This window comes from Dromiciops gliroides, chromosome 5, assembly GCF_019393635.1.
Source record: "Dromiciops gliroides isolate mDroGli1 chromosome 5, mDroGli1.pri, whole genome shotgun sequence".
Classification (NCBI taxonomy): Eukaryota; Metazoa; Chordata; class Mammalia; order Microbiotheria; family Microbiotheriidae; genus Dromiciops; species Dromiciops gliroides.
The window spans coordinates 69,193,875-69,220,086 of record NC_057865.1 but is presented as its reverse complement, the minus strand read 5'-3'; the positions used below and the strand labels follow the sequence as shown (position 1 = coordinate 69,220,086).

Sequence of the window (26,212 nt, the reverse complement as noted above, 5' to 3'; positions counted from 1 at the left end):
AGTTTGGAAAGATTTATCGCCACTGTCCACTAGGTGAATTTCTTGGCCATGGTAACCTACAAAATAAAGAAAAATACAAACTGGTCTGTTAGTCCTATATAGCCCCTACCTTGTTTTACTTCTATAGGGATGTTGGCAAAGAGGGAAAAGATCAGGAGGCGCTGAGAATCACAGTTCTAGGTTCTCTATGTGCATTTACTCATGGTACTGTCTATGTGAGATTTCTGACCAGCAACCAACAAGCTGACATAGTACTTATGGAAGAACTGAACCAAGTCAATCTTGATAGTTACAGCAAGAATAAGGACAGAACACATAAATGCGAGTTATAATATAAATGGAAGCACACACAAGTGTTCTTTGGAAAGGCAAATAAAGGAGTTGTTTTCATTACGTCAACAAAGAAAATATGAAGCCCTCATGATGATGATGACCTCAAAGACCTAGGATAACTACAGCTTATATGCCATCCACTGCCAAAGATAAAGAGGTTAGAGAAATTCTGTGAAGAATTGGATATGATCTTCTACCCCAAGCTATGAAATACACTGCTACTTGATTACATTAATGGAGAGATGGCAAGGTACACAAAAAGAACAATGAAAAATAAGGAGGCACAGCTATCGAAAGTTTTGGAAGTTGAGCTAATTTAACACCATTCAATTCTTATATGGGAATGAAGCCCTTCCCATTCAGATTCTGGGATATTAAAAAGCCTCATACTTGTTTATTGCGAATATTTTCCATAAGAACAAAGTTTGGACTTTACCATTAGATATGGTAAGCAATAATTGTCATAATGAGTAATGATATTTAATATATATTAGAAAGAAAATGATTGGTTACTGACATGAATAAATTTCTGAATGAGTTGTCATATACTTAGACCACTGACCATTAGAACAAAAATAAACATTAAAACTAGGAAAGTTAAATTTGAGAAGCTATATACATTTAAAATCAATATTCAGACATATTCAAACATGCTACTGAAACAAATATGGGAAATGACATTAAACACAGACTCTCATGATTTCATAGAAGATGAATGGATATAAAGCTATTGCTGCACTAAGGAAGCCAAAAAACCCCCCGAAACATTTCAGTCAGCAAATGCTTTTCTAGCCACGGGGAGAGAAATGGTAATTGGCTAAAGATTTCTTAAAACTAATTTTATTTGCAAAATATATGAAGAACATAATTGAATCTTATTGTGTCATAAGAAATGACTATGAGGAATTCATATAAACACAGAAGGGTTGGGGGCAGCTAGGTGGCGCAGTGGATAGAGCACCAGCCCTGGATTCAGGAGGACCTGAGTTCAAATCCAGCCTCAGACACTTGATACTTATGACCCTGGGCAAGTCACTTAACCCTCATTACCCTCACCAAAATACCCCCCAAAAACCAACCAACAAAAAATACCAAATAAAAATAAAATTAAAAAACCACAGAAGGGTTTATATGAACTGATATGAAGTCTGCAGAACCAGGAAAATAAAACATGTAATGATGATAGCAATACACATAATAATGATAGCAATGTAAACCTAAAACAAATGAATGGATAAATAAATAAAGAAATAAAACTAACAGAAATGAAAGCATCATAATTATAAGGATCACACATAGTCCTAGAAAAGAAATGAGCAAATACCTCCGTATTTTTGTTAGAGGTAGGAGATAAGAGGTGTGGAAAGCTGCATACATGGTCACATACAGTTAAGGAATATTGCTGGTTCTGCTGAACTGTTATAAATTTTTTTGTCATAACAGAAAGCTCAACGGATAATGAATAGGAAAAGAATATCTGGAAATAAATGTATTAAAAAAAACAAGAGATCAATACTTTTCAAATGTTATGAAGATGGTAACATTATGAACAGTATTGTTTCAAAAAGAAGCAAAGAGGGGTAAGCAGAAATCCAATCTGCAAACCTAGAGTATGAGATCCAACTAAGCCAGGTCATCTCCAGTGTCTTTACAGATGAAAAGGGAGGGATCACAGATCAAAAATGGAGATGTGTTGGCATTTATGTAACAGGCCATTCTTATCATTGGATTCTGAATACTTTAATGTACCACGGAGAAGTAGAAATGCTGCTAAAGAAGACACAGACCACTTGAGTGCACAAAGAAGGCTGTACTAGAATAGGAAAATGACTTTTAAAATATTAAGAAGATTTTGGGGGGAAAAACTTGAACAGAACCATTGCCAAAAAAGGGTGGCTGAACAGACATCAATTAATAACAAGTAACCCACCAGCTACACAGCTAATTCTCATCTCTATGAAATTTGTATGGGAAACAGCTTTTAAGCAGACCACATCTTCCCAATAACAAAACGGACTAAAAGGGGCTGTCATCTGCTATGTTTATTGCTAACGATATTGTAAAAAGCACTTGTCTTAGTATGGTACAATGTACCTTTAAAAACTCCTTTTCAACTAGCTGGGTCTTACACATATATTTAGAAACTCTCCCAAGACTCTCTGATATCTACCCCGAGGGAGCTTTGGTCAACGGTCCTATCATCATTATCAAAAGAAAGACAAGCCAGGAGGCAGAGGGGCTCACCATTCTCACAGTGAACATTCGGTGTCAAGTGCAACTGAAGTAAAGATTCACTCAAGGTGATGAGGTCTTTCAGATGCTACTGATTATTATGACAGAAGACATTAGGCCTGAATTGAATCAAGCCCCAGAACACAGCCCTCCTCAACAAACTCCAGAGAAGATGTGCCTAACAATCTACATGGGAGCAAAAGCAAATGTATGACACATTTCTTAACTTGTGTTATGAATTCATCTGGCAGCCTGGTGAAGCCTAGAAACCCTACTCACACTGTTTTAAAATGCATAAAATAAAACACAAAGCATACAATGGCAAACAATTATATTGAAATGAAGATGTACTTTTTTCTATCCATTTTTACAGACCCTTTGAAATCTATCCATGTGGGTCCATGGTATTCAGGTTAAAAACTCCAGGTCCAGACAACGACATGCAATTATAGAGGGAGTTGACTGAGTTAGTCTGTTAGTAATACAATCTTGGAAAGGAATAGTAGATGCATAATGATATGGGCCCAGAACACAAAAGGAAGATTAGAGCAGGGTACATTGTACTGGGGAATCTGTAAAGTACTTTCAAAAGTCTTAAATGACTTTCTAGAACAACAAAAATCATTTTTAACAACATTACCAGATTGTTCTGGTAATACTAAATGGTCGTAAATCACCCAACTCTACAATCTCTAAGGATCTGCAGATCACCAAAAGGACAATGGGGGTATGCATGATAGGTTAAGTAGGCGTGCATATTACTAATAGTTACTCATATGCAAGAAGTGTCATAAAATATATTATATAGAAAAATTATGATCTGAAAAAGTGATAGGTTGGTCATGTAGTGAGAACAAAAAGGTAATAGATGAATATTGCCTGAGTGCTGCACTATGAGGTCAGTGAGTTGGCACAGTGGATGGTGTGCTAGGCTTAGCGTCAGGAAGACCTGAGTTCAAATTCTACCTCAGATACTTATTAGCAGTGCAACCCTGGGCAAGTCACTTAAACTCTGTTTCCTATTTCCTCAACTGTAAAGTGAGGATAATAATAGCCCCTCCCTCCCAGGGCTATTGTGAGGATCAAGTGATATAATACTTGTAAAGTACTTAGCACAGTGCCTAGCACATAGTAGGCACATAATAAATGCTTATTCCCTCTCTCTCTTTTCTGTACTGGTACCTATGGAATTGTTAGAAATCCTTAAAGAAGGTCTCTAAATATTGTATTTTGGGAGGATATGGACAAGACTCCTATAGGGATGAGTAGACAGGTGGCGATCTCTGCCTCAGGAAGGGAGTGTGTCAATGAGATAACAAATTCATTGAAATAAAGTGCCACACACAGAGGAGATGTTCGTGACAGTCAGGACAAGTTTCAGGACAAGACAGTTGGAGTGGTCTTGCACTCTTTAGAGTCTCCCTCTATGGGCCTCAAACTCTGGAGGCCTGACTTAATTCTGAGGTTTTCTAGCCCTTCTTACTCTCAGAATCTTTTGCACTGAGTCAGGCAGAAGAAAGGCCTCTGGCCTGGCAGACATCCCGCCTCCATTTCGAAGCCGTAGGGATTCTCGGGAGTCTCTTTGAGTATAGTGCTATGGCCCTGAGGACACTCCGTGGGGTCCGTTGGTCAAATCATGGGCTATTTTCCTGCTCTGTTCATTCCATGGGCCGGGATGCTGAATCATCCCTTAGAGAGCAGACAATTCTCATTCATTCCTAAACTTTGTGACTCTATCAAATAGTAACAAAAATAGAAAATCCACAGAACAGAATGTCCTTGGAAGTAGGGATGGTCTGAACCTCTACCGCCTGGCACAGTGCCTGGTAAACAGTAGGCACTTAGGGAATGCAGTCTTTGTATCAAATATGTAACCTCTGCCCATGACTTTCATAACTTACAGTTCTTTGAGATGTTCTCAATGGTCACTTTTATTTGTCCTTTTAAGATACAGAAAACAGCCTGAATGAAGGGTCTATTGGTTTAATTGTTTTCATTGACCAACTGTGGCTCTAAAAGGGTTTGCCTTTCATTCCTCAATGTTCACCCATACACAAGACCATTTCTGGCAGGAAGCATATAAGGGACCTCTGGCTCTAGAAGGTCTTGGCTCAAGAGGACCAGCAGTTCTGCTGCTGGGGATCTGTGATTTGGAGGTCTTTGGATGTGCTATTCTTCAAAATTCCAGGGACTCCTCCTTTGTTTCCTACCTTCCTCTTCCTGGCTGACCTCTTCCATGTCAGCTTTTATTTGCTACATGGTGACTTATGTGTCTCCTTCTAATTACCTCTATTAACTGATAAAGGTGGACTCAGAATATTGTAACTCAATGAGAACATATAAGGAAAGACTGGTCTGAGAGCCAAACTAACTACCAGTGCATGACTAGGTCTGCTTCCTCCTAACACCGTGCCCCTTACAGACACAGAAAGACCAGAAGTGCAACACAAGGATTCCTTGGACCCTAGCCAGGTCTAGCAAAAGCATACTTATCTTAGCTCTCATTGCAGCTATTCTGGAAGAAAGCCCTCTTCATGCTGAGATGATGGTGGTGGGTGCTACCACATATTATAACTATCCAGGCTCCCTTGCTGAGTTTTACAGGAGATGCTGGTTTTAGCTGTTATCAAGACAGGTTTCAGCCTAAGAACTTAGTTATCAAAACAATCATGGGCTCAGCTGATTCAGCACCACGGCCAGCACTCTGCCTACTGACCTGACAGCTTACGTTTTCTTTCCTGACCTGCCCGGGGCCTTGCCTGGTAGACCATTTAACTGAGGACAGATCCATGCACACTTGTCTCTCTTCTGGCCAAACTCCAGATCCAGATTCCTCCTCAACCTGTTGCTGTTCACGTCCTGGTACAAAAGGATACCTCATCTACTCCAATTAATGACAAAGAGCAGTACCTTGGGGGTCATTTAGGTCAAGTCTCTTAATTCTACTGATAAAGAAATTGAGTCCCATAGAAGTTAACAGTTTTCCCAAAGCTATTTATTTATTTTTGGCAAAGGAGGTACCGAAACTCTTGATTCCTAGTGCCTTTTCTCTTATGACACAAGTGTGTAATATTTCATTAAAATTTCAACATGCATAAAATGCAGAAAACAATCATTTAACCATATGTAGGATTCTAGATAAAAGTGCACCTCATCTTACATATAATAGATTTATTCATGTAAAAAGTTTTATATAGAGAATTTCATTTTAAGGGCAGTAAGATAGCTTACTATCTAAAAGAATCACAAGATGGATTCTCTTACAAAGGAAACAACTCCTTTATAATGAAAAGAATGCCTTCCTGGATGATCAATTTCTATGTATTGGATTTTGGTATAATGGACAGTTTGATAACAACAGTAAATGGGATTATTATAAGCTAGGTGCACTTTACAGGTATTTTGTATAGTGTCTTGTGTGAAATGACACTTAGGACTAAAGAGTCTCAAAATAGCACACTAGCTAACATGAAATCCTGGGATATAAATTTAGGTTTCCTCACAATTAGAGCTACTGAAAGTGGTGTGGACTGCCTTAGGAAAGAGTGGATTTCCCTTCACTAGAGATCCTCAAGAGAAAACTGGATGCCCATTTATTAGGGATACTATAGAAGTGACTCTTGGTCAAGAAGGGAGCAGACTCAGGGGTAGCTAGGTGGTGCCGTGGATAGGGCACCAGCCCTGGATTCAGGAGGACCTGGGTTTGATTCCGACCTCAGACACTTGACACTAGCTGTGTAACCCTGGGCAAGTCACTTAACCCTCATTGCCCCACAAAAAGAAGGGAGCAGACTACAGGGCCTCTTAAGTCCCTTCCAATTGTAAGAGTCTGTGATCTTGAATTCCTTATTAACAAACAGCATATTGTAATTACTATGACAAATGGCTGCTATAACTTCATGACTCTAATTCTTATTCAGTTTTCAGAGAGTGAAGAAGAGCATTTACCATTAACGGTCTGAAAGTATCTTAGAGTGATATGATAGGCAAGAAGATGATTTTTCTACTCATGAGTTGTTAAAACATTTTCACTGGCCATTTTAAAGTTTTCATTCATGCAATTTCAATTTTAAACAATTATGCATCAACATCAAATAAAACATACCGTCGTCTTCCCAGCAACTGCTGGCACTTCCCTCCTGTTCATGGCTTTCTGGTAACACTGTCTGGTCTGTTGGCAAATCATCTTCTGGCACACTAGCATCACAATCCCCTGCATCAGTAACACTTTCTTCTTCCACAATATGTAGTTTGTCTTCATCATCTGAATCCGAATTTGTTTCTACCACATTATTATAATTTGTAACTGAAACAAAAGAATAAATAATAATCAAAATCTGCCAGTAAAATAATAATTTAAATATACTAGCAAATGGAAATCTTTAATAAAACACCTGAAATTGAGTATCATAATACTATTATTTTACTTTTTATAATATTTAAATTTTATATTATATTTAGACAATGTCTTTATTAACTATATTTGTTTACAAGAGTATTTTAAAAATTATTTTTGGCCTGGATCTGTGATGTCAAATGTATAGCAAACTCACACAGGAAAATTCCCTCCACTGTTGCAGACCTACCACAATGTGTAATTTATAGAGATCTGCTTAGAGCACTGAAAGGTTAATTAAATGACTTCCCCTGTTCACACAGATCAGACAGATCAGAGGTAGAACTTGAGCTCAGGTCTTTCTGACTAGAAGGCCAGCCCTTTCTTCACTACACCAGACCACCTCTTTTTTCAAGACTATAACTTAGTATGGTTTAGCAAAACAATACAAAAAAAGAAAACAGAAGTCCAAACCCTCAATAAGGGACACTATTATGAAAATAACAAATTTATTATATCAAGAGTACTTAAGGATCTTTCAGTGGTCTATTTCATAAACGAACCAATCAGCTATTGCCATTCTACTAAGTTATTTACCTGTTTTTGACACCTTGAAAGTTATAAATTAAAACTTAATATGTAATATTATTTGGAATTTCCACAATAAAAATATCATCTTAGAAATTTAAAAAAAGTTAATTAAGTACCTACTATGTGCTGGGCGATAAAGCATTTTGATTTTTTAAAAAGAGTCCCAGAACAGTAGGTGTTTAAACAATTAGTTAGAACTAATGCCAGGTTTACAGAGTGCAAAGTGAAATACTTAGTTAAATTTCATATTGCCTGGTTTGTTCCAAAATAACTTTTTAAGCAGTGGACTAATTTGGTCAAACTTCACAAAAAACTAAAATGCATCAAGGTATGTCTTAAGTTCAACTTATAGGTCAGTCTGCTATATTAAAATAACAATGAAAGCCAAGTGAGTTTTCCAAAGGGCTTAACTTCTGTGATTTTAAATGTACTGAATTTTTACATGGAGACACTGGATACAGGATTTCACTAAGACTCCTGTTCAAGAAATCACTAGTAACTGAGTTACCAATTAGGTTACAATTAAATTTTTCACAATAAATAGCATTTAATATAACACAATGCGATGTTGTCCCAGCATCCCTAATACATACAAATTCTAAGAATGAATTCCTGAATGCCTCCATGTTTACTATGGAGAGTGACATACCTCCCCACTTTTGGCAAAGCATGGCTAACTTGTTAAGAACAAGGGTAAGGGAGGGGAGCAGAGGGGTGAAAAGGAAGAGGAGAGATTCCATCTCTGATCATTAACAGGCAGCAGCAATGCCTTCCACCTGCAAGAAAGGTGACAACGCGTGCAAAAAGGCACAAAGAAATGGCTGCTTATGTATTGTGATCTGATAACTACATGCTTTAAAATAAGATTGGCCCTGATGCTGGACTCACTACCTTGAATGAACTCAACAACTATTTTTTTTCCTTAGTGAGGGGGGAGGGATTTCTCTCACACTCTGTCTTTCTTATGATCATTCCCCCACTTTAACAGGACATATCAGAGAAAGCATTCATACCATTCCATGCAAAATGGAAAGATAAGCATCCATTCTTCTACATTCAGGATATTGCTCTGTTTACAGCTTTTAGTGACACTGTTGAATAATTGTGTGAACAAACCAGTAACTAGTCAGTAAATCTAGAGGATATAATCAAATTGATGCTTAGACTTCTCATTTCTGTCACTGCTGACTTGTCAAAATATCCAAGTTAAAAACAATTTAGAGAGGGGAAGCTAGGTGGCACAGTGGATAGAGCACTGGTCCTGGAGTCAGGAGGACCTGAGTTCAAATCTGACCTCAGACACTTAACATTTACTAGCTGTGTGACCCTGGGCAAGTCACTTAACCCCAATTGCCTCACCAAAAAACAAACAACCCCCCCAAAACCCCAAAACAAAACAACAATTTAGAGAACTGAATTATTCAGATCATATTTAAGAATATGCATTTTCAAATATCTTATTTGATCCTCATAACAATTCTTTGAGGTAGTTGCCTACTTTACAGTTGAGGAAACGAAAGTAAACAGAGATTTACTAACTTGCCTGGCCACATAGTTAGTAAGTGTCAGAGGTGGGATTTATAGTCCAAGACCAGAAAGAGATCAATAACATGTTAGACTGCAGAGACTGCAGAGACACCCAGACATCCACAGAGGCAGGCACTGGGAGAGGAAGGGGAGGAAGGTAAAAGGAAAGAAATTGAAATATAAAAGCTGGAATGCACGGGAGGGGGGGAATAGTCTCTGTCTCTCTGCCCCCCCCATTCTTCTCCCCCCCCCATTCAAATATCTGAGGACCTCTAGATGCTATGCCAATAAGGATGGGAATTTGGTACACAATAAATTGCTATATTTTAGTAACCTATTGTCCCTTGGATTCATCTACTTGCTGATAGTGGACAGCACTGAATCCTCATTCCCAGACAATTTTTTGCATAAATCAACTTAATAAGAAAATAACTAAAAAGTCTCATAATTTTCATTTTGCTCTAATAAGTCTTATATCAATCACATCAATCCTTTTATTGGCATATGCTTTAAAATTAATGTTAAAATGGAAGCTTGTTGAATAATTATATGCATAGGGCATATGTATATATATGTTTATGCCTATCTGTGCCCACCCACACATAATATTTAAATATGGACTTGTTTGGAAAGTGTGATTTTGTTCACCAAGAATTTGCCTTTTTTAGCTTCCAGAGAACTAGGTGACAATCTGTAATTGATTTATCTAGCAGGTATCACAGAAAAGCACTCATCATACTGTCCACTTGCAGATGCCAAAGAATAGAAATGCTAAATATTTTAATTTATGAACATTTATAAGACAAAAAGTACTTTGTAATTTTTGTTACCTGCCCCTTACAACAACTTTGTTAGTAACTTTGACAGTGGCGTCCATGTTCTACAGACGGGAGCTCTGAAGGTTATTTGACTTGTGTAAGTTCACACCAATCTCAAGACAAACCCCAAGCTGAAATACCTTACTGAATTTAACGAATTACTTATTCGCCAAATGAATGTTTTTCTTTTACAGGTTTGCAAATAATAGTGTTCTTTCTGTGAGATACAACAAAAAAGAAATTTCAGTATCAAGGTATAGAACTGGCAAGTTTAGGGTCTATCAGGTACATTCTGCAGAGAGCCTCTCTATCCCACTCTTAGAAATCACCTCCAGAAATATTCACTATCTAACTACGGGAGCAGGCTGCTTTCACAGCCCTCAAATCCTACTAGGTGGCAGTTTTATCTATCCATGTTGGGGAAAAGTAGGTAGCTTGAGTTACTGGGATACCTTTGCATGGACTTCAGGTCACCATGTAGTCTACAGTACTTAGCTATTAGTTGTTGTTTGTTTTTCGTTTTCGAAGATGACCAAAGACATCACGGGGTGATGACTTGACTTGTGAGTGGATTGGATTTAAGTGAGGCAGAGCTGTGCAAAGTCATCAGCCTCGAGTCATCCAAATCTACTGGCAAGACAAAAGTCAGGCTGACTGGGAATGGCCCAGGATGCGGGGTCTTATCAGGCTGAGTGCTCCAGTGCCTGCTTCAGCTGCCTTCGTGGCTGCTGGAACAATTGGTTCTTGTCTTATGTGCCTGGGAATGACATGCCTCTAAACTCACTAACAGGTCTGAGGCTAGTTGGTTAGCCTCATCCTGGTTGAACCCATCTGCTGAGACAGTTTTACTAGGGTGTGGACAACTGAACATGCTACAGCTTTTTGGAGCTACAGGTGAGAGTTGGCTGAGATTAGGAGTGGTGTAATGGATAGAAAGCCAGCCACAGAATCAACAAATCCTGCCGCTTACAAATCCTTGCTGTGATGGTGGGGCAAAATCTCATCACCCCAGGGCCATGATCTAAGATTTAAAGTTGCTGAATAATTGCTGATTTTCATTGGTGGAGAGAAGTACCTCAGTGGGAGCTCCCTACACCAATAAAATCAGGTTAAAAAAATAAAATAAATCAGTTCAACTGCAACACAGCATTGTTTAAGGGAATGAGGAAGCTCGGGCATAATCCCTGTGTTTTAGGAGGTCTGCAGTCTAAATCAGGTAGCCTAAATTTTAAGTAACAAATTAATAAACAATGCTAAAAATAAGCTATAAGTAGTAGATATTTATAATGGTTCTATAACCCCCCTTTATTTTTACAAAGCATATTTTTTTAAACAAATCATCATTTTAACACATAAAATGTAATTTGCTATACAAGTTTATTTTTTGGAAATACTATTTAAAAAAAGAGTTATAGATATTCTTCAGTTAACATGTTTTATATACATATATACACATATAAATGGTGCATAATCTTAATTTTAAAAAGCATATGGGTGAATGGAATATGTATTAATAACAACAAAAACAAAAGAAATGGTATGTTTCAATCTGTATCTAGATTCCACAGTTCTTTTTTTTTCTGGATTTGGAGAGCACTTTCCATCATGAGTCCTTTGGAACTATCTTGGATCATTGTATTGCTGAGAAGAATCAAGTCTATCCCAGTTGATCAACACACAATGTTGGTCTTTAACTCTTCTTAAATTACTTATCTGCAGTTTATAAGATTCTAATTAGCAAAAATATGCATGTTGCTTTTAAAGTTGAATCTGTCTGGTACTCGATTTCATCAGCAACCCTCTCTCTAATTCTCTGATTGGAGTCTATGCCTGGAAGGCAGGATCATGGGCTCCAGGGCCTCTTTTTAAGGAGGGGCCTCAGCACAGACTTCTCCCCATTTCCTACCAGCTACACTGCATTCATACATCTTTGGACTTCTCCTTCATGCCCCTTTGCTGAGTACTAGTCCTCCCCTCTCCTCTCAGCTTCCTTTGTATGTTGTCTCCCCCACTAGACTGTAAGCTCCTTGAGGTCAGGAATTATCTTTATCTCTATTTGTATTTGTATCACTGGTGCTTAGCAGAGTGTCTGGTACACAATGGCATTTAGTAAATGTTTACTAACTGACTTTAAGGTATTTGTTTTTATTCCCCATCACCGATTAGAGTAAAAATTTTCCTTGAGGGAATTAACTTTGATTTTTATATTATTCTCTAATTTCTTCTATTATCATACATGGCTTTGTAAATAATACAAAATAACAGATTTCTAGAACTGTGGCCCTGGGTGAGGAAAACATCAGAATGACACAAATTTAAAATAATGGAAAATACTACTAATAATAGCCAACATTTATATATTACTTTCAAGTTTGCAAAGTACCATAAAGTTTTATATGTATATACCCACATACATACATACATACACACATACACATATAATCTAACTTAATGATAGTAGGAAACAGACCTATCTAAATGTTCAGTGAAGAAACTTGGGTTGCATTTTGTGTGACAAACTGTTCATTTTCTATAGCCTCAGAAGCCTGTACCATGGTGGCATTTTGTATATTCTATACAAAATAAACATAGTAGCATCTTTAAGCCCTATATTAGGAGGAGATTGATAGAGGAAGATCTGGAAAAACTGCTTAAATTTAGATACAAATTAAATTAATATTATTATTAATGTATTGAAAGAAGTTAAATTTAGATACATTGAGATACAAAGGTTCCTCTACTTACAAAACCAGAGCAAGAATCAATGGAACTAATCCAAGAATATAAACCATTGTGAGGATTCCCTATTTGACAAGAGCTGTTGAGAAAATTCTAAAGATGTTTGGCAGAAAATGGGTTTAGATCAGCATCTCATTATTATATTATTTTACTAATACTCCACCCACATTGTACTTGAAACTAAAATTATATACCATGGTATATATTGCTTATTAACTTATCATGTTATGATAAGTTCTGAATAGCTAAAAGACAAATATAAAAGGAGACATAATTTTTAAAAATTGAGAGTAGAAAGTGATACCTTTCACTATTAATGCTAGGGAAGGAATTCTTAACCAAACAAGGTAGAAATCATAATAAAAAATATTAATATTTTGTATGCCATTATATTAATTAAAATGTTTTTGTAAGAATTAACAATGTTAATAATAAACTAACAATGTTAACATAGGGAACTATCAATTGGGAAACATCTTTGCATCAAATATATCTGATAAAATTTGCTATATGAGATTTACAGGGTGTCCCAAGAAGCCTTAAACAAATGAGAAAAAGATATATTTGTCTACATGTTTAAAAAGAATAAAAATCAATGGAAACTATACTTAAGGGAGTTGAGTTTTGTGGGTTGGAAACTGAGTGGTTGATTTAAAAATAATCAACCTTACCTTCTTGACTTTTTCTACTCTGCTTTTCCAAGTAGATCTCATAAATGAAATGTAATTTCTTTATTAGGGTGTAAGATTTTTGAGGGCAAAAGTCATACTTCACATGTCTATATTCCCCTACAATGTCTAACATGGCATTAGACAAATAATAGGAAAGAAATACTTGTTGATTCATTGAAATCTCAAAGGTTAAACCTTTTTTGGCCAGACTTAGAAAAAATAGAAAAATATTTTTTTGGGGGTAGAGGGGTGGATGAGGGTGAAGAAAAGCTGCCCAAAATGTTGTCTATTCAATTTGTGAAGGGATATGTTTTTATAAAGCTCTTTTCTAGACAACCTTACTTGAAAAAGCTCTCCTAGGTCCTCCACACTTCGTCTGTAAGCTGCCCTATTTATAGCTTTCTAATGCTGGCATCTGACAAGAGGCTACATATAGGATCAGTGTAAAAAGGATTCCAGGTCACACTGGTTTTTGAGCCAAACAAAAGGTGGAACCACAAAGTGACAATGTCAATTTCGAATACAAGGGCAATGATGCAGTGATGGCCTTTACATAAGGGATCTCACACTTTAATGTGCTCCCTCAGGGTTGACCTGACTAAAAAAGCAGTAAAACCTGTCCTAAGAGTAGCATGAAAGACTTTTTGGCCATTCTCTCCCTTGCTCTAACTAAACAGGTGGAAAGAAACTCTCAAGTTTTAAAACTGATCTATCCTTAGGTCAACATGAGAAACAATGAAACTACAAGGATATCATCTTTGGAAGCTGTATTTACCCCTTCTGACAATTGACTCTTTTTGGGTGAAATACTGCTTCAGCATACACCAAATCAAACTCAGGGCTTTCCCTGCTATTTCCTTCTTCAGTATACTTGGAATTGCCACATTTGTTATTCAGTGGTTGGGATAATAGATGTGATAAAGTAAAACAGACCTTTGAAAAAGAATTTGATTAACAGAGAAGAGATGGGCTAGGGTAGAAAGGCTAGAGGGTTGACCCAGAAGGCAGAAGCAGATAGGAAGTGGGATAGAGTAGTAGCTGGGTTAGTAAATTGTGAAGGGCAAGGGAGGGAGTAATGGCCAACTCAAAACTTGTGAGTAGCTGTGAATTCAGGCTGGCAGTGGTTGCTCCTTCAAAAGGTCAGCAAAGTCTGACAAGAGACAAGACCATTTTTTTCCTTTCCCTTTACTGCACTTCTTCCAAGGAGTATATTTGCCCAGGTTCCCCAGTAGCCTGGAGTCCACCCAAGCCAAGCTCTTTCTCATAATTCTTTGCCCATCATTCCTAGCCCCCCTTCTGTAGTTTTCCTTCATCACTTGGCCAGGATAGTGGGCTCCTGTCCTTGGCAGCTGCTTCCCTCTTTCTCATCACAGAGCTGGGTTGGTTCAGGCTTCTGCATGCACCATAGAGGTATCTGCTTTCCCCAGTGATCTTTCTTTTCTTGTTACCACTGGTTCTCTTCTTCTCTAATGTTAAGTGTCTGCTGATCATGACTTCTAATTCTGTTATTATTCTTTTCATGATTTTCTTTCTCATTTCTTGTTTCCACACCTTGGTGTTCTAAAGGCAGGTTTCCTTCTAGACAGCAAGACAACCCATTTCAGTGGATCAGGTTATAACCTCAAATGCTCCTAAATAATTGGGTCTATTTGGGTCTATTGATCTTCTTAGCTATTTTTGTGGCAGCTTGGGGATGATTCTTTGGCAAAAACTTTTTTGGATGACCTGTCTCCAAATTGGGATCCAACCTAAATTCCTTTTTTGGGGGGGCAGGGGCGGGGCAATGAGGGTCAAGTTACTTGCCCAGGGTCACACAACTAGTAAGTGTCTGAGGGCACATTTGAACTCAGGTCCTCCTGACTCCAGGGGCAGTGCTTTATCCACTGCGCAACCTAGCTGCCCTCTCCAACATAAATTCTTATGAATTCTAGAGGTTTTATTTCATTCTGTCTCTCAACAGACAAACAAACCAAACAAGTCTTGGAAATATGCAGGTGTGCAGCACTGATTTCTTGATAATAAATTACCTCATATGATATATACTTTTGGTAGGTATCCAATTTCAGTATTTAATTGTATAAATTTGATCAAGAGAACATGATGAATTTTGATGGCGTCAAGGAGAAGTAATAAGACTTTGGAATTTTGATTGCATCTGTCTAATGGAGGGTTATGGATATGCTGACTGGTACTTTGTTGAAGGGATTCAGGTCATTTCTGGAGTTGATCTGTCTAGTTTGGGCTCTACCTCCATACTCTGGGATCTTCTTCTTTGTAGTGGGAAGTAAATCTTCAGGGTAAAAATCGGTCCTTTGGAAGATTCTGAAAAGTTGAACATGGGCTGGAGCAATCTAGATATGAGAGTGTATTGTGCCATGGGCAGAAAAAGGCTGTGCCTTCATATGGGCTTATCGTTGTGGCTTCTTAGGGATCCTGAAAAAGCCATTGCTGTTGTACATGCTCCTACCCATGCCATCTAAGAAAGGCTAGCAAGGGCCAGTACCAGATGGGTAAAAGAGGTGACTCTCACAGTTCATTTCCCTTCTGAGGGGCATCCAAACTATACTGGCACCATGAGTCTGGAGGCCTGTATGGGCAGGTCCTTGGAGGGAAGGTGGGACTCATGAAAGAAGAGAAAAACTGTATCAAGTGATTCCAGCCTACTGAAGTCCTTTGAGGTTTTTGAATTCTGCCTATGGAATGAAATAAAGACTTCCCCACACCCAATCTGAACGGTTACTTTCTGTGCTTATATGGGAGCTAGGGCTCTTTTATTCACATTTGGGGAAACCTACATTCCAGATGGTGCGGGGCGGGGGTGGTGGAGCCAGCCAGTACAAAGGCATACAGTGGGGAGATGGGAGTGTCTTGTACAAGGAACAAACTATACTTGAAGTCTCACGAGGTAACCCTGGGTGGAGAGGAAATGAACTATACAGATAAAATTTGGGGGCTGCTTCCAAGACTGAACCTGGTCCATGTAAGCTCAGAGCTTGGAGGTACTGGACCATGGGTAACCCAATATTTTAGTGAAAAAAATATTGCCAGTATTTAAGTGTTCTCATGGAACCCCCATTCACATTCCAGTGAATTCTGTGATTCTGTAGGAAATTCTGCAACAGACAATCCCAAACTCAACACTTAGTAAACAGGCAAGTAACTTAGTAAACAGGCAAGACTGCATGTATAAAATGTCACTATTTCTACTCATAGAGAGCAGAATAAAAACAAGAGATGACCAAAGGTATAACAGACACTCAAATCTAGAGGCCAGACTGCCCACTACCACATCTGTATATTCCAGTTCCAACCTTTGGCTGAAGAAATACAGTATCTGCTTCTTAGCTAAGCAGTGACACGTTCTCAACTTAACTGTCACAGTTCATTATCAGCTCTTAGATTTAATTAAAGTAATAAAATACCATGGGAAATACCAGGGAAAAAGTATGTGATATTAAAAAAAGTTAGTGTGTTCTCATCATTAGAATCTCATAGAAAATAATAAGTTATCTTTAATTTTGATAGAAAAACAACACCCCACTGACCATATTCTTACTTTACAGAATCTTAGAATATTAGAATTATAAGCTACTCAAACTATAATTACATCTAGAATGATAATGACACCTTGGAGACTAGATAACAAAATTTACCACAAATACAACATCCTCAGGAAATCAAAAGTTTAAACAATCAGAATCTCACCATAATTCAAAATAACGGGTATTGTTTTTCTCAAAACAGTTGTGGTAAAATCAAAACGCATCATCACTGTATTCAATGTATTCTATACATACGTTAAAGTACATTCACATGGCATATTCTTTTCAGTATTAGTGATTACTTCATAATGCATATAAACGACAATAATTATGGTCCCATGCTGTTAAACATCTGTTTCTCTGGTAAATAATGCAAAAATGATTTTAACAAAAAATTAGATGAATACAGTTCAACAAAGAGCAATATAACATTGAATCAAATACAATTATGCTTCCTCACAATCATGTTAAATCATTAGGCTATGGGTAAGGAAGTTCCAATGTTTTAAAATAATATAATTATGTAGTAGATCAGTATAAGCTGTAGCTATGAGCTCTGGGATAGACATAGGATACATGTAAAATAAAGATTAAATTTTAGTTCTCTTCAGGTGTTAATAGTGTCATGTCTTACCCAAGACTACAGGTAGGGGGCATTTTTCAAACTGTAGACATAACACAGTATAATTTTCCTTTTATTAGGGCTAAATTAGTAAAGATATAATTGTACTCTGTCCGTCCCCACCCAAATTCCCAAACCTGCAGGCAGAGCATGAGAAGACAAACCTGCTCCTAAGAACATCAACCAGTAAAATATTCTGAATGACCACAATGGGTTAACTTTCCCCAGCACAAAATTTTAGGAGAATCCTATGAGCTAAGAATTTTATTTCCCAGCATTTCTCAGTGTCAAAGATAGTGGTGAGAGGGTCTTTGAACAAGGCTGTATGCAAAAAAGAAACAGGAAAAACAAATGGTCCTGAAATTCTGTCTAGGAATGGCATGTTCTGGTGGAGAATCACTCCATTATAAAAGTAATTTAAAATAGTAGATTCTGAAGGAAATCAATGTGTTACACAGCAGTCACTTCTTGCTGAAGAAACAATTTACACAGAGTATTGCTTAATGAATGCTTTTTCATTCATTCAGTACACTTATGGAGCTATTCTCGATAGTAAGCAAGCAATACAGGAAAGCATAGAGTAGGGCAGTGGTGTCAAATTAAAATAGAATTCAATTCCTGCAGTCCACACAGTTACTTAGAAAACCTCAGATTAACATCATCTATGTTGTAGAGTATTTTTATTAAATACTTTCCAGTTACTTTTTTTTTTTTTAGTGAGGCAATGGGGGTTAAGTGACTTGCCCAGGGTCACACAGCTAGTAAGTGTTAAGTGTCTGAGGCCAGATTTGAACTCAGGTACTCCTGAATCCAGGGCCAATGCTTTAACCACTGCACCATCTAGCTGCCCCTCCAGCTACTTTTTAATCTGGTGAGGGTGGCACTTGGAAGTTTGTTGAGCTTGACATTTATGGAGTAGGGCATCAATAAGAGAAAAGCTGGGAAAAGGGCATGTGAAATACAGAGATCTCCTGCCCTAGTCTCTCTCATTTTGCATGCTACTAGGAGATTAAACAACACTGCTTTGGGGGGCAGTCCTGGGGTGGAGGGGAAAAGAAAAAAAATAAGTAATACCCTATTAAATAAAACTAACTTCCTTAGTCTTTCTCCATCCATGCCCTTCTACAGTCTGACCCCTAACTTTCAAGGATTCTCTCCTCCTCCATACCCCCCCAAAACCCTCTAGCCAAACTGTACTAACCGTAATTCCCCAAATAAACTCTGTTTTCCTGACTCTGTGCCTTACCTGTTCATGCTGTTCCTGTTCCCCAAAATGTCTTTCCTCCCCATCTCCACCTGTGAGAATTCTGCACATCTGCCAAAATGACTTTCCTGATCCAAGACAAAAAGTGATTTATCCTTTCCCTTATTTTGTACTGCCTGGTACCGTCAGTATTGGTCTAAGTCTTGTTTAGCAAGATCTAAGCGCCTTGAGGCAAGAATCATGCCTCATTCATCATTTCTGAACTGCCAATGTACCACTGTATCTTGCCCATTGGAGATCTTTAATCAGTATTTGTTGAATGAATGATGATAGCAGCAACTCAAGCAACTCACTAACTTCTTTAGTGGTTAGGTCTCTGTGGCAGCAGGAAATGGGAAAGGAGAAAAGTTTCTTCCAGGGAAAGCACTCTAAGAATCTAAGGTTCAAGAATAGGGAAGAAAAGACATGGCTTACTTATTATGCTCCATGATAGCCTATACGCAGACATTTTTTATATTAAAGTCTATAAAATGAAAAAAATTACAACAGGAGTCAATTTTATCAATGCTACCACACTAAAAGTACATATATAAAAGGTTTAAAATGGATTGTAAAATTCTCTAAGTTACCAATATTATTGATATTAAAAGACTATTAATACCCTCAAATTGCTATTTGCCTAGAGGAAGCTATGCATCCCAATCTGTTTCTTTAGTCGAGGTAATACAGAACTAATGCTTGAATTGCCTAGGGGCCCAAGGGGGAGAGACAGGGAAATCTATGCAGTGTCACAGACAATACTAAATTGCATGAAATCTAAAAATATTTTCTTACTATATTATATTTAGTGGCAAATGATAAATTTAGTATATGCTGTTGTCTCCTTACTCTGGACATAGTTCCAAAGACAGTAAAATAATTTCAGAATAACTGTACTTGCTCATTGAGGGGAAGAAAAAGCATCATACAAAACTTTCTTTCAGGTTTTAATAATGTATTTTAATTAGATTGCCCAAATTATTCCTCAAATGCCCTTCTAAATTCTTTAAAAATCAGTCAAATTAAAATGGATTAAATCTTCAATACCTTTAATATTAGTATATTTCTTTTAGACCAGATTTATGATACAGTAGAGTTGCTTTTTTCTGTGCTACACGTATACTTTCTAGTATGCTGGGCTTTCTCATGGAATCAATATATTCACTATAGAACTTTACTATATACATGCTTTTATAACATACTGCAATATATGTGGATTGCCTGATACCTAGTCCTTGGTAAGGGACACAATTCTAATTCTTTTTTTTTTTTTTTTTTTTTTTTTTAGTGAGGCAATTGGGGTTAAGTGACTTGCCCAGGGTCACACAGCTAGTAAGTTTTTTTAAGTGTCTGAGGCCGGATTTGAACTCAGGTACTCCTGACTTCAGGGCCGGTGCTCTATCCACTGCGCCACCTAGCTGCCCCTCACAATTCTAATTCTTAACACTGTTCTTTATAAGAAAATTTGACCAACTTGTAAGATGTGTTTTCTAGGAATATCCTATGACCCAAAATAGTTCTGCCCATATTATAATTTTGCCCCAGTGGAAATCTGGGATGCGGCTTTTTCAATTTGGATCTCTTATTTAAGAAGTAGTTTACTGACTATTATAGACAAAGTCCTGTTATTTGCATTCTTCTGGTGGATATTAAAAAACATTATTCAGTCCCTATCCTTCAGGAGCTTATGATTTATGTGTACACAGAAAATGTTTAATACTTTACAAGACAGTAACACTGGCGAGGTCACAAGGCCGTATATGAAGGGACAAATTTACTATCCTCCAACATTTTTGCAAATACCTCGTATAAACTTCCACCTTCCCTTTACCTATTTCAATGTTAATATACCTTTAAGGTCCACTCAAATCTCAAAGTGCCAATAAAACTATTCAGTGATAATTTCAGTCAATACTGATGCCCTTTTCTTAATTACATGCTCTAGAACATGTTTTTTGAACCATAAAATCTGATGCAAGTATGTTTCCATTAACAGTTTATTATCTACACTATCTTCCCCCCAACCCCCAGGCAATGAGGGTTAAGTGACTTGCCCAGGGTCACACAGCTAGTAAGTGTCAAGTGTCTGAGGCAGGATTTGAACTCAGGTCCTCCTGAATTCAGGGCCAGTGCTCTATCCACTGCTACCTAGCTGCTCCTGTCTACGCTATCTTTTTAGCTACATGTCTCATTATTTGTCTTGTACCCAAGATCCTTGATCAGGGATACCATGCTTCTTTTTCATAACCCACAATGCTTTTCATGGTAACTAGAGACACTTGTGTTGAGAATGTGTGTTGGCTCTGATGATCCTAGCTCTGCCCTTTATTACCTGTGTAACCTTGGGCAAGTAACTGCATATTTCTAGACCTCAGTTTCCCCAAATGCCGAATTGGGGGTTCTGGACTAGATAAGATCTATTTCACCTTTAAATCTATGCTTTGGTGATCTTTTTCGCTCCAAGTCTGTGGGCCTCTAAACTTTAAATTTATTTTGGTAAATGTTTTCATAGCTATAACCATTTATTTATTTGCTTCTACTAAATATTAAAAATAGAAAACTTTCCTCTCCCCAAAACTGTCACATTACCTAATGTGATTATTTCTAAGAGTATAAACATTTTAGAAGAAAATTGCTTGTCTGCCCTATAGTAAGTGGAAAACAATATCACATCAATGGATCAATCACACAGCAATTATTTATTAAGTACCTACTATGTGCCAGGCACTGAGTTAGGGGTTACAAGTACCAAGAATGAAACAGGTTCCCACTGGAAATGGGATTACCTTTTAAAGGAGGCAAGTAAACATAAAAATACATACAGCAAAACTATAAAGTGAATACATACAAACAGATACAAAGTAGTTAACTATAAGGTAATTTGGGAAGGAAGGTTAGCTGTTGCTAAATACAAAAACAGACAGAGTTCCTCCCCTTGGAGAGTTTACAATATAATTGGCTACAGACTCCCTTTAAAGGAGTGGCGTGCATAGGAAGTTCTGAGTGCTGCCTTAGTGTGAGGTAACCAGAGACAGCTAAAGAGACATTGTTCCTAGTTTTCAGTTAGTTTTGTGGGAGCCTTTCTTGATCACTTCTTTACTATCTTTATTGATAAGTCTTGTTCAAGACTATTGAATGAAGGGCCTATAGAGATTCAATCCTTTCTTATAACTCATAAGCTGGCATTCCCCAGAGGCTATGGGGACCTCAGCTATGTGTCTTTTGGCGCCTGTTTCTGGACCTAATGCCAGAAAACCTTTACTTAGTTCCAACACCAAAGCTACTTTTTAAGATTATAGAAGAGGGAGGCATTATAACTTTGGGACTACAAAAAGACCTCTTATAAACAAGGAAAGTTGCTATGAATTCAGGAAGGAAATCATGTACATTGTCCTATCACCATGCCTAAAATTCAGCTTTTTTCATGTACTGCTTTAGACAATACATCTAATATTGATAAAACCCCCCTCCATTACCTTGCATTTAAGTCCCCAAATGTTTTGTTGATTCCATAAATTTACCTATTTCATTAAAGGTATAAGTTGATTGGTATTTAGGATGCATTGTCCCTTAATGTGTATTTGTTAAATCTTTAGGTCTGAAAAACTGTGCCTGCAGTCAGGGTAGGAACTGCCTCTAAACCATTCACACTAGCTGATGCTGAAGCTCTCTCAGGTATAAATGACACAGCCGAGGCTCTTCTAGGTAGAGGGAATATGAGCTCCTAACACTTTATACAGTTAGGTTAGAATGCTGGGTCCTAGAGTCAGGAAGACTTCTCTTCCTGAGTTCCAATCTGGCCTCAGATACTTACTAGCTGTGTGACCCTGGACATGTCACTTTACTTTGCGTGCCTCAATTTCCTCACCTGTAAAATGAGCTGGAGAAGGATATGGCAAACCCCTCTAGGATCTTTGCCAAGAAAACCCCCCAAAGGGGTCATGAAGAGCCAGACATAACTGAACAACAACAATGGGATGGCTTTGTTTTTTTCTTCAGGTCCTAGAGTTTAGCCCATGTCCCACACCATAGCCCTTTAGAGTTTACGGCTGTAAAATGTGTCTTTCTCTTCTCTCTCCCACAAATTCTTTCTGATTCACTTAAATTTTAAAGGGAAACACATGCAAATGCTAATGGGTTTTGATAGAGAGAAAAAATTTCCGAAGATGAGCCTATTTTCCTTATTTTTTCAGAAGGAAAATGGCATGATCCGTCTTAGTGGATACACAGAGGTGAAATCAGATTATTTTTGAAATATTAAATATGTCGGGGCTTGGCCATTTTACTACTTGCAAAAATCTTGGTCAAGTAAAACTATATGGCATAAGATAAGACTCTAAGGGTAGGAACAATACAAACATTTATATATTTCCTTACATTTATATACAACATTCAGTCTTACAAATAACTTTCCTTATAAGAAGCCTGTGAGGTAGAAAAGGTTATTTTTCTCATCTGACAGATGAGGAAACTGGAGCCAGGCTCTTGTGGCTCCAAGCCCACCACTCTATTCAGGATACTACTACTACTCATTTCTATTTGGCCTTGCTTTTTTGCCTCTGTAAAGTGAGCACTTGCCCTAAAAGGTCTCTTTTAGCTCTAAACTTATTAAATATGACCTAAAAAGGTTTTCACTTTTCTGGGCTTATTTGTCTTTCCAAAGGATAACTTAATACAATTCCGCAAACCTTTATTAAGAACCTACTATGTGATATCTATTCTATGACTGGGGAAGCAAGGACAAAAGCCTTTACCCTTAAGGAATTTTATTGAGGAGAAACAACCTGCACATCTATAAACCAATACATGTCAAAGTATTTCCAGGGGGAAAAGCACAGACCTACTTGAAGGGTACTTTATTAACAACAAAACATGCCTTCCAAAGGGCACAATGGAAGAACAGAAAAGAGTGGGGAGAGGGCGGTAGGGGGATATATTTGATGAGGGATGAGAAAGCAGAGGTTGGGGTCTGAAGGGAACTTTACTCAAGCAACCTACAACACAGAATTACTCATAAATGGTCATTCCTTATAAGCATAAAAAACCCCTAGAAAAACAACAAATCAAGAAATGCAACTAAATGCTAAAGTAGAAATCCTGAAAATTAAAGAAAAGATTAATAAAACTGAAAACAAAAACCCGACTGGATTGATAAACAAAACTAAGAACTTATCAGAAACCATTTTCCCCAATTATATGTTAATAAAACTAATGTTAGATGAGATGGATGGATGTTTACAAAACAAAAAATATTCAGATTAACTGAATACGAAATAGATTATTTATATTAGCCAATATTGGAAAAAGAAATTGGACAAGCCATACATTAGCTCCCAAAGGAAAAAAACCCCAAAACCAACCCAGGACCTGGTGGATGGACAAGGGAATTTTATCAGACATTTAAAAACAGTCTCAATATTACATAAACTGCAAAAAGAGGAAAAGAAGGGTATTTTTCTAAAAACTCTTTGAAGAAAAAGAAAACTACAGACCAATATCTTCATGAACATTCCAAGTAAAAATATTAAATAAGATACTAACAAAGAAGCTATAGCAATATATTTTTTAAAATTTACATATTATGTCCAGGTTGGATTTATAACAGGAATGAAGTTAGTTCAATGTAGGAAAAATCCAAATATAGTAAACTATATTAATAACAAAAACCCAAAATCATGATGATTACCAATACTGAAAAAGCTTTTGATAGAATCTGACCCCTATTTCCATTAAAAAGCACTACAGAGCATAGTTCCTATGGGACCTTTCTTTGATATCATTAAATATCTACCTAAAAGTAAGAAATGGCATTATATATGATAGAGAAAGGCTAAGACTTTTCCAATATAAAAAAGGGTAAAATAAGAATGACCATTATAATAGTTATCATTTAATATAGTGCTATAAATGCTAGAGATACTGATAAGGCAAGAAAATATAATAATAAATATCAGTAAATAATAAGTATAGGTAAAAAGAAAAAAAGGTTTTTAAAAATATAGGATGGCTTATCTAGCGAAGCCAAAAGAATCAATTAAAATCAATCTAAACAATAACTTCAACAAAGTAGTAGGATACAAAATAAACTCACACAAATCATTGGCATCCCTATTCTTACCAACAAAATCCAGCAGGGAGGGAAAGAGAGAAATTCCATCTCCAACTTTATAGAATACATAAAACATTTGGGAATCTATCTACCAAACACAGAGAGACCCTATAAAAACAGCAAAACATTCTTTATAGCTATAAAGACAAATTTAAACAATTGGAGAAATATTATTTATAGGAAGGCAACATTACAAAATGACAATACTATCTATATCAATTTACATATTCAGTGACATGTCAATTCAACTCTAAAGGATTACTTTATGGAGTTAGAAAAAAAATAATGATGAAATTCATCTGGAGGAGCAAAAGGTCAAGAATCTCAAGGGAAATAATGAAAAGGATGAGGCCTAGTAATTGTTTCAGTCACATCTGACTCTTCATGACCCCTTTTTGGGGGGTTTTCTTAGTAAAGATACTGGAGTGGTTTTCCATTTCCTTCTCCATCTCATTTTATAGATGAGGAAACAGTGGCAAATAAAGTTGAATGACTAGCTCAGAGTCACACAGCTAGTAAGTGTCTGAGGCCAGATTTGAAATTAGCATGATGAGTTTTCCAGTTCTCATGCCCAGTGCTGTATCACCTAGCTGCCTGTCCTAGCAATCCCAGATTTTAGATTATACTCCCAGCAGGAATCACCAGAACAATTTGGTACTGGCTTAAAAAAACACCACAGTGATACAGATTAGGTGTACAACACATAGAAGCAAAGAAATATAGTAGCCTAATATTCAATAAGCCTAAAGACCCCAGTTACTGGTGAAAAGGACTCACTCTTCAAATACTGCTGGGGAAAGTGTAAAACAGTCTGGTATAAATTACAATTGCCGAATACCACACACCATATACCAAGATAAACAAAATATATAAATTAAACTGATCGCTCCACAAATAGATTAAGTAAAGCAAAAACAGAAATATTCTTTGCAACTATGAATAGGGCAAGCAGTCATGACCAAATAAGGGATAGTGAGGATCACAGAAAATAAAACATCCAATTTTGATCATAAAATATTTAGACGTTGGGGGCAGCTAGGGGGTGCAGTGATAAAGCACCGGCCCTGGATTCAAGAGGACCTGAGTACCAATCCGACCTCAGACACTTGACATTTACTAGCTGTGTGACCCTGGGCAAGTCACTTAACCCTCATTGCCCTGCCAAAACCAAACCAAACCAAACCAAAAAACAACAAAAAAAATTTAGACGTTTTTGCAAAAACAAATCCAATGTAGTTAAAATTATAAAGAAAACAGTTAAATGGGAAAAATATTTGCAGTAAGATTCTCTGATAAAGGCCTGATATCCAAGGAATTGATTCAAATGTCTAAGAATAGTAGCCATTCCCTAACAGATAAATGGTCTAAGGATATAAATATATAGTTTTCAAATGAAGAAATACAATCACATGAAAAAAAATGCTCTAAGTCACCAGTAGTTTTGTTGTT

General features: G+C 37.1%; 1 protein-coding gene across 4 annotated transcripts in view; it reads right to left on the bottom strand.

Moving 5' to 3' along the window:
• The window catches only part of ZEB1 (zinc finger E-box binding homeobox 1), a 199,337-nt gene that overhangs the window by 40,746 nt on the left and 132,379 nt on the right, over positions 1 to 26,212 (bottom strand). For all 4 annotated transcript variants that reach the window (XM_043966477.1, XM_043966480.1, XM_043966478.1 and 1 more), the window contains exon 2: positions 6,671 to 6,871. In XM_043966477.1, coding sequence (XP_043822412.1) covers positions 6,671 to 6,871 — 201 coding nt within the window. The remainder of the gene's footprint in view (positions 1 to 6,670; positions 6,872 to 26,212) is intronic.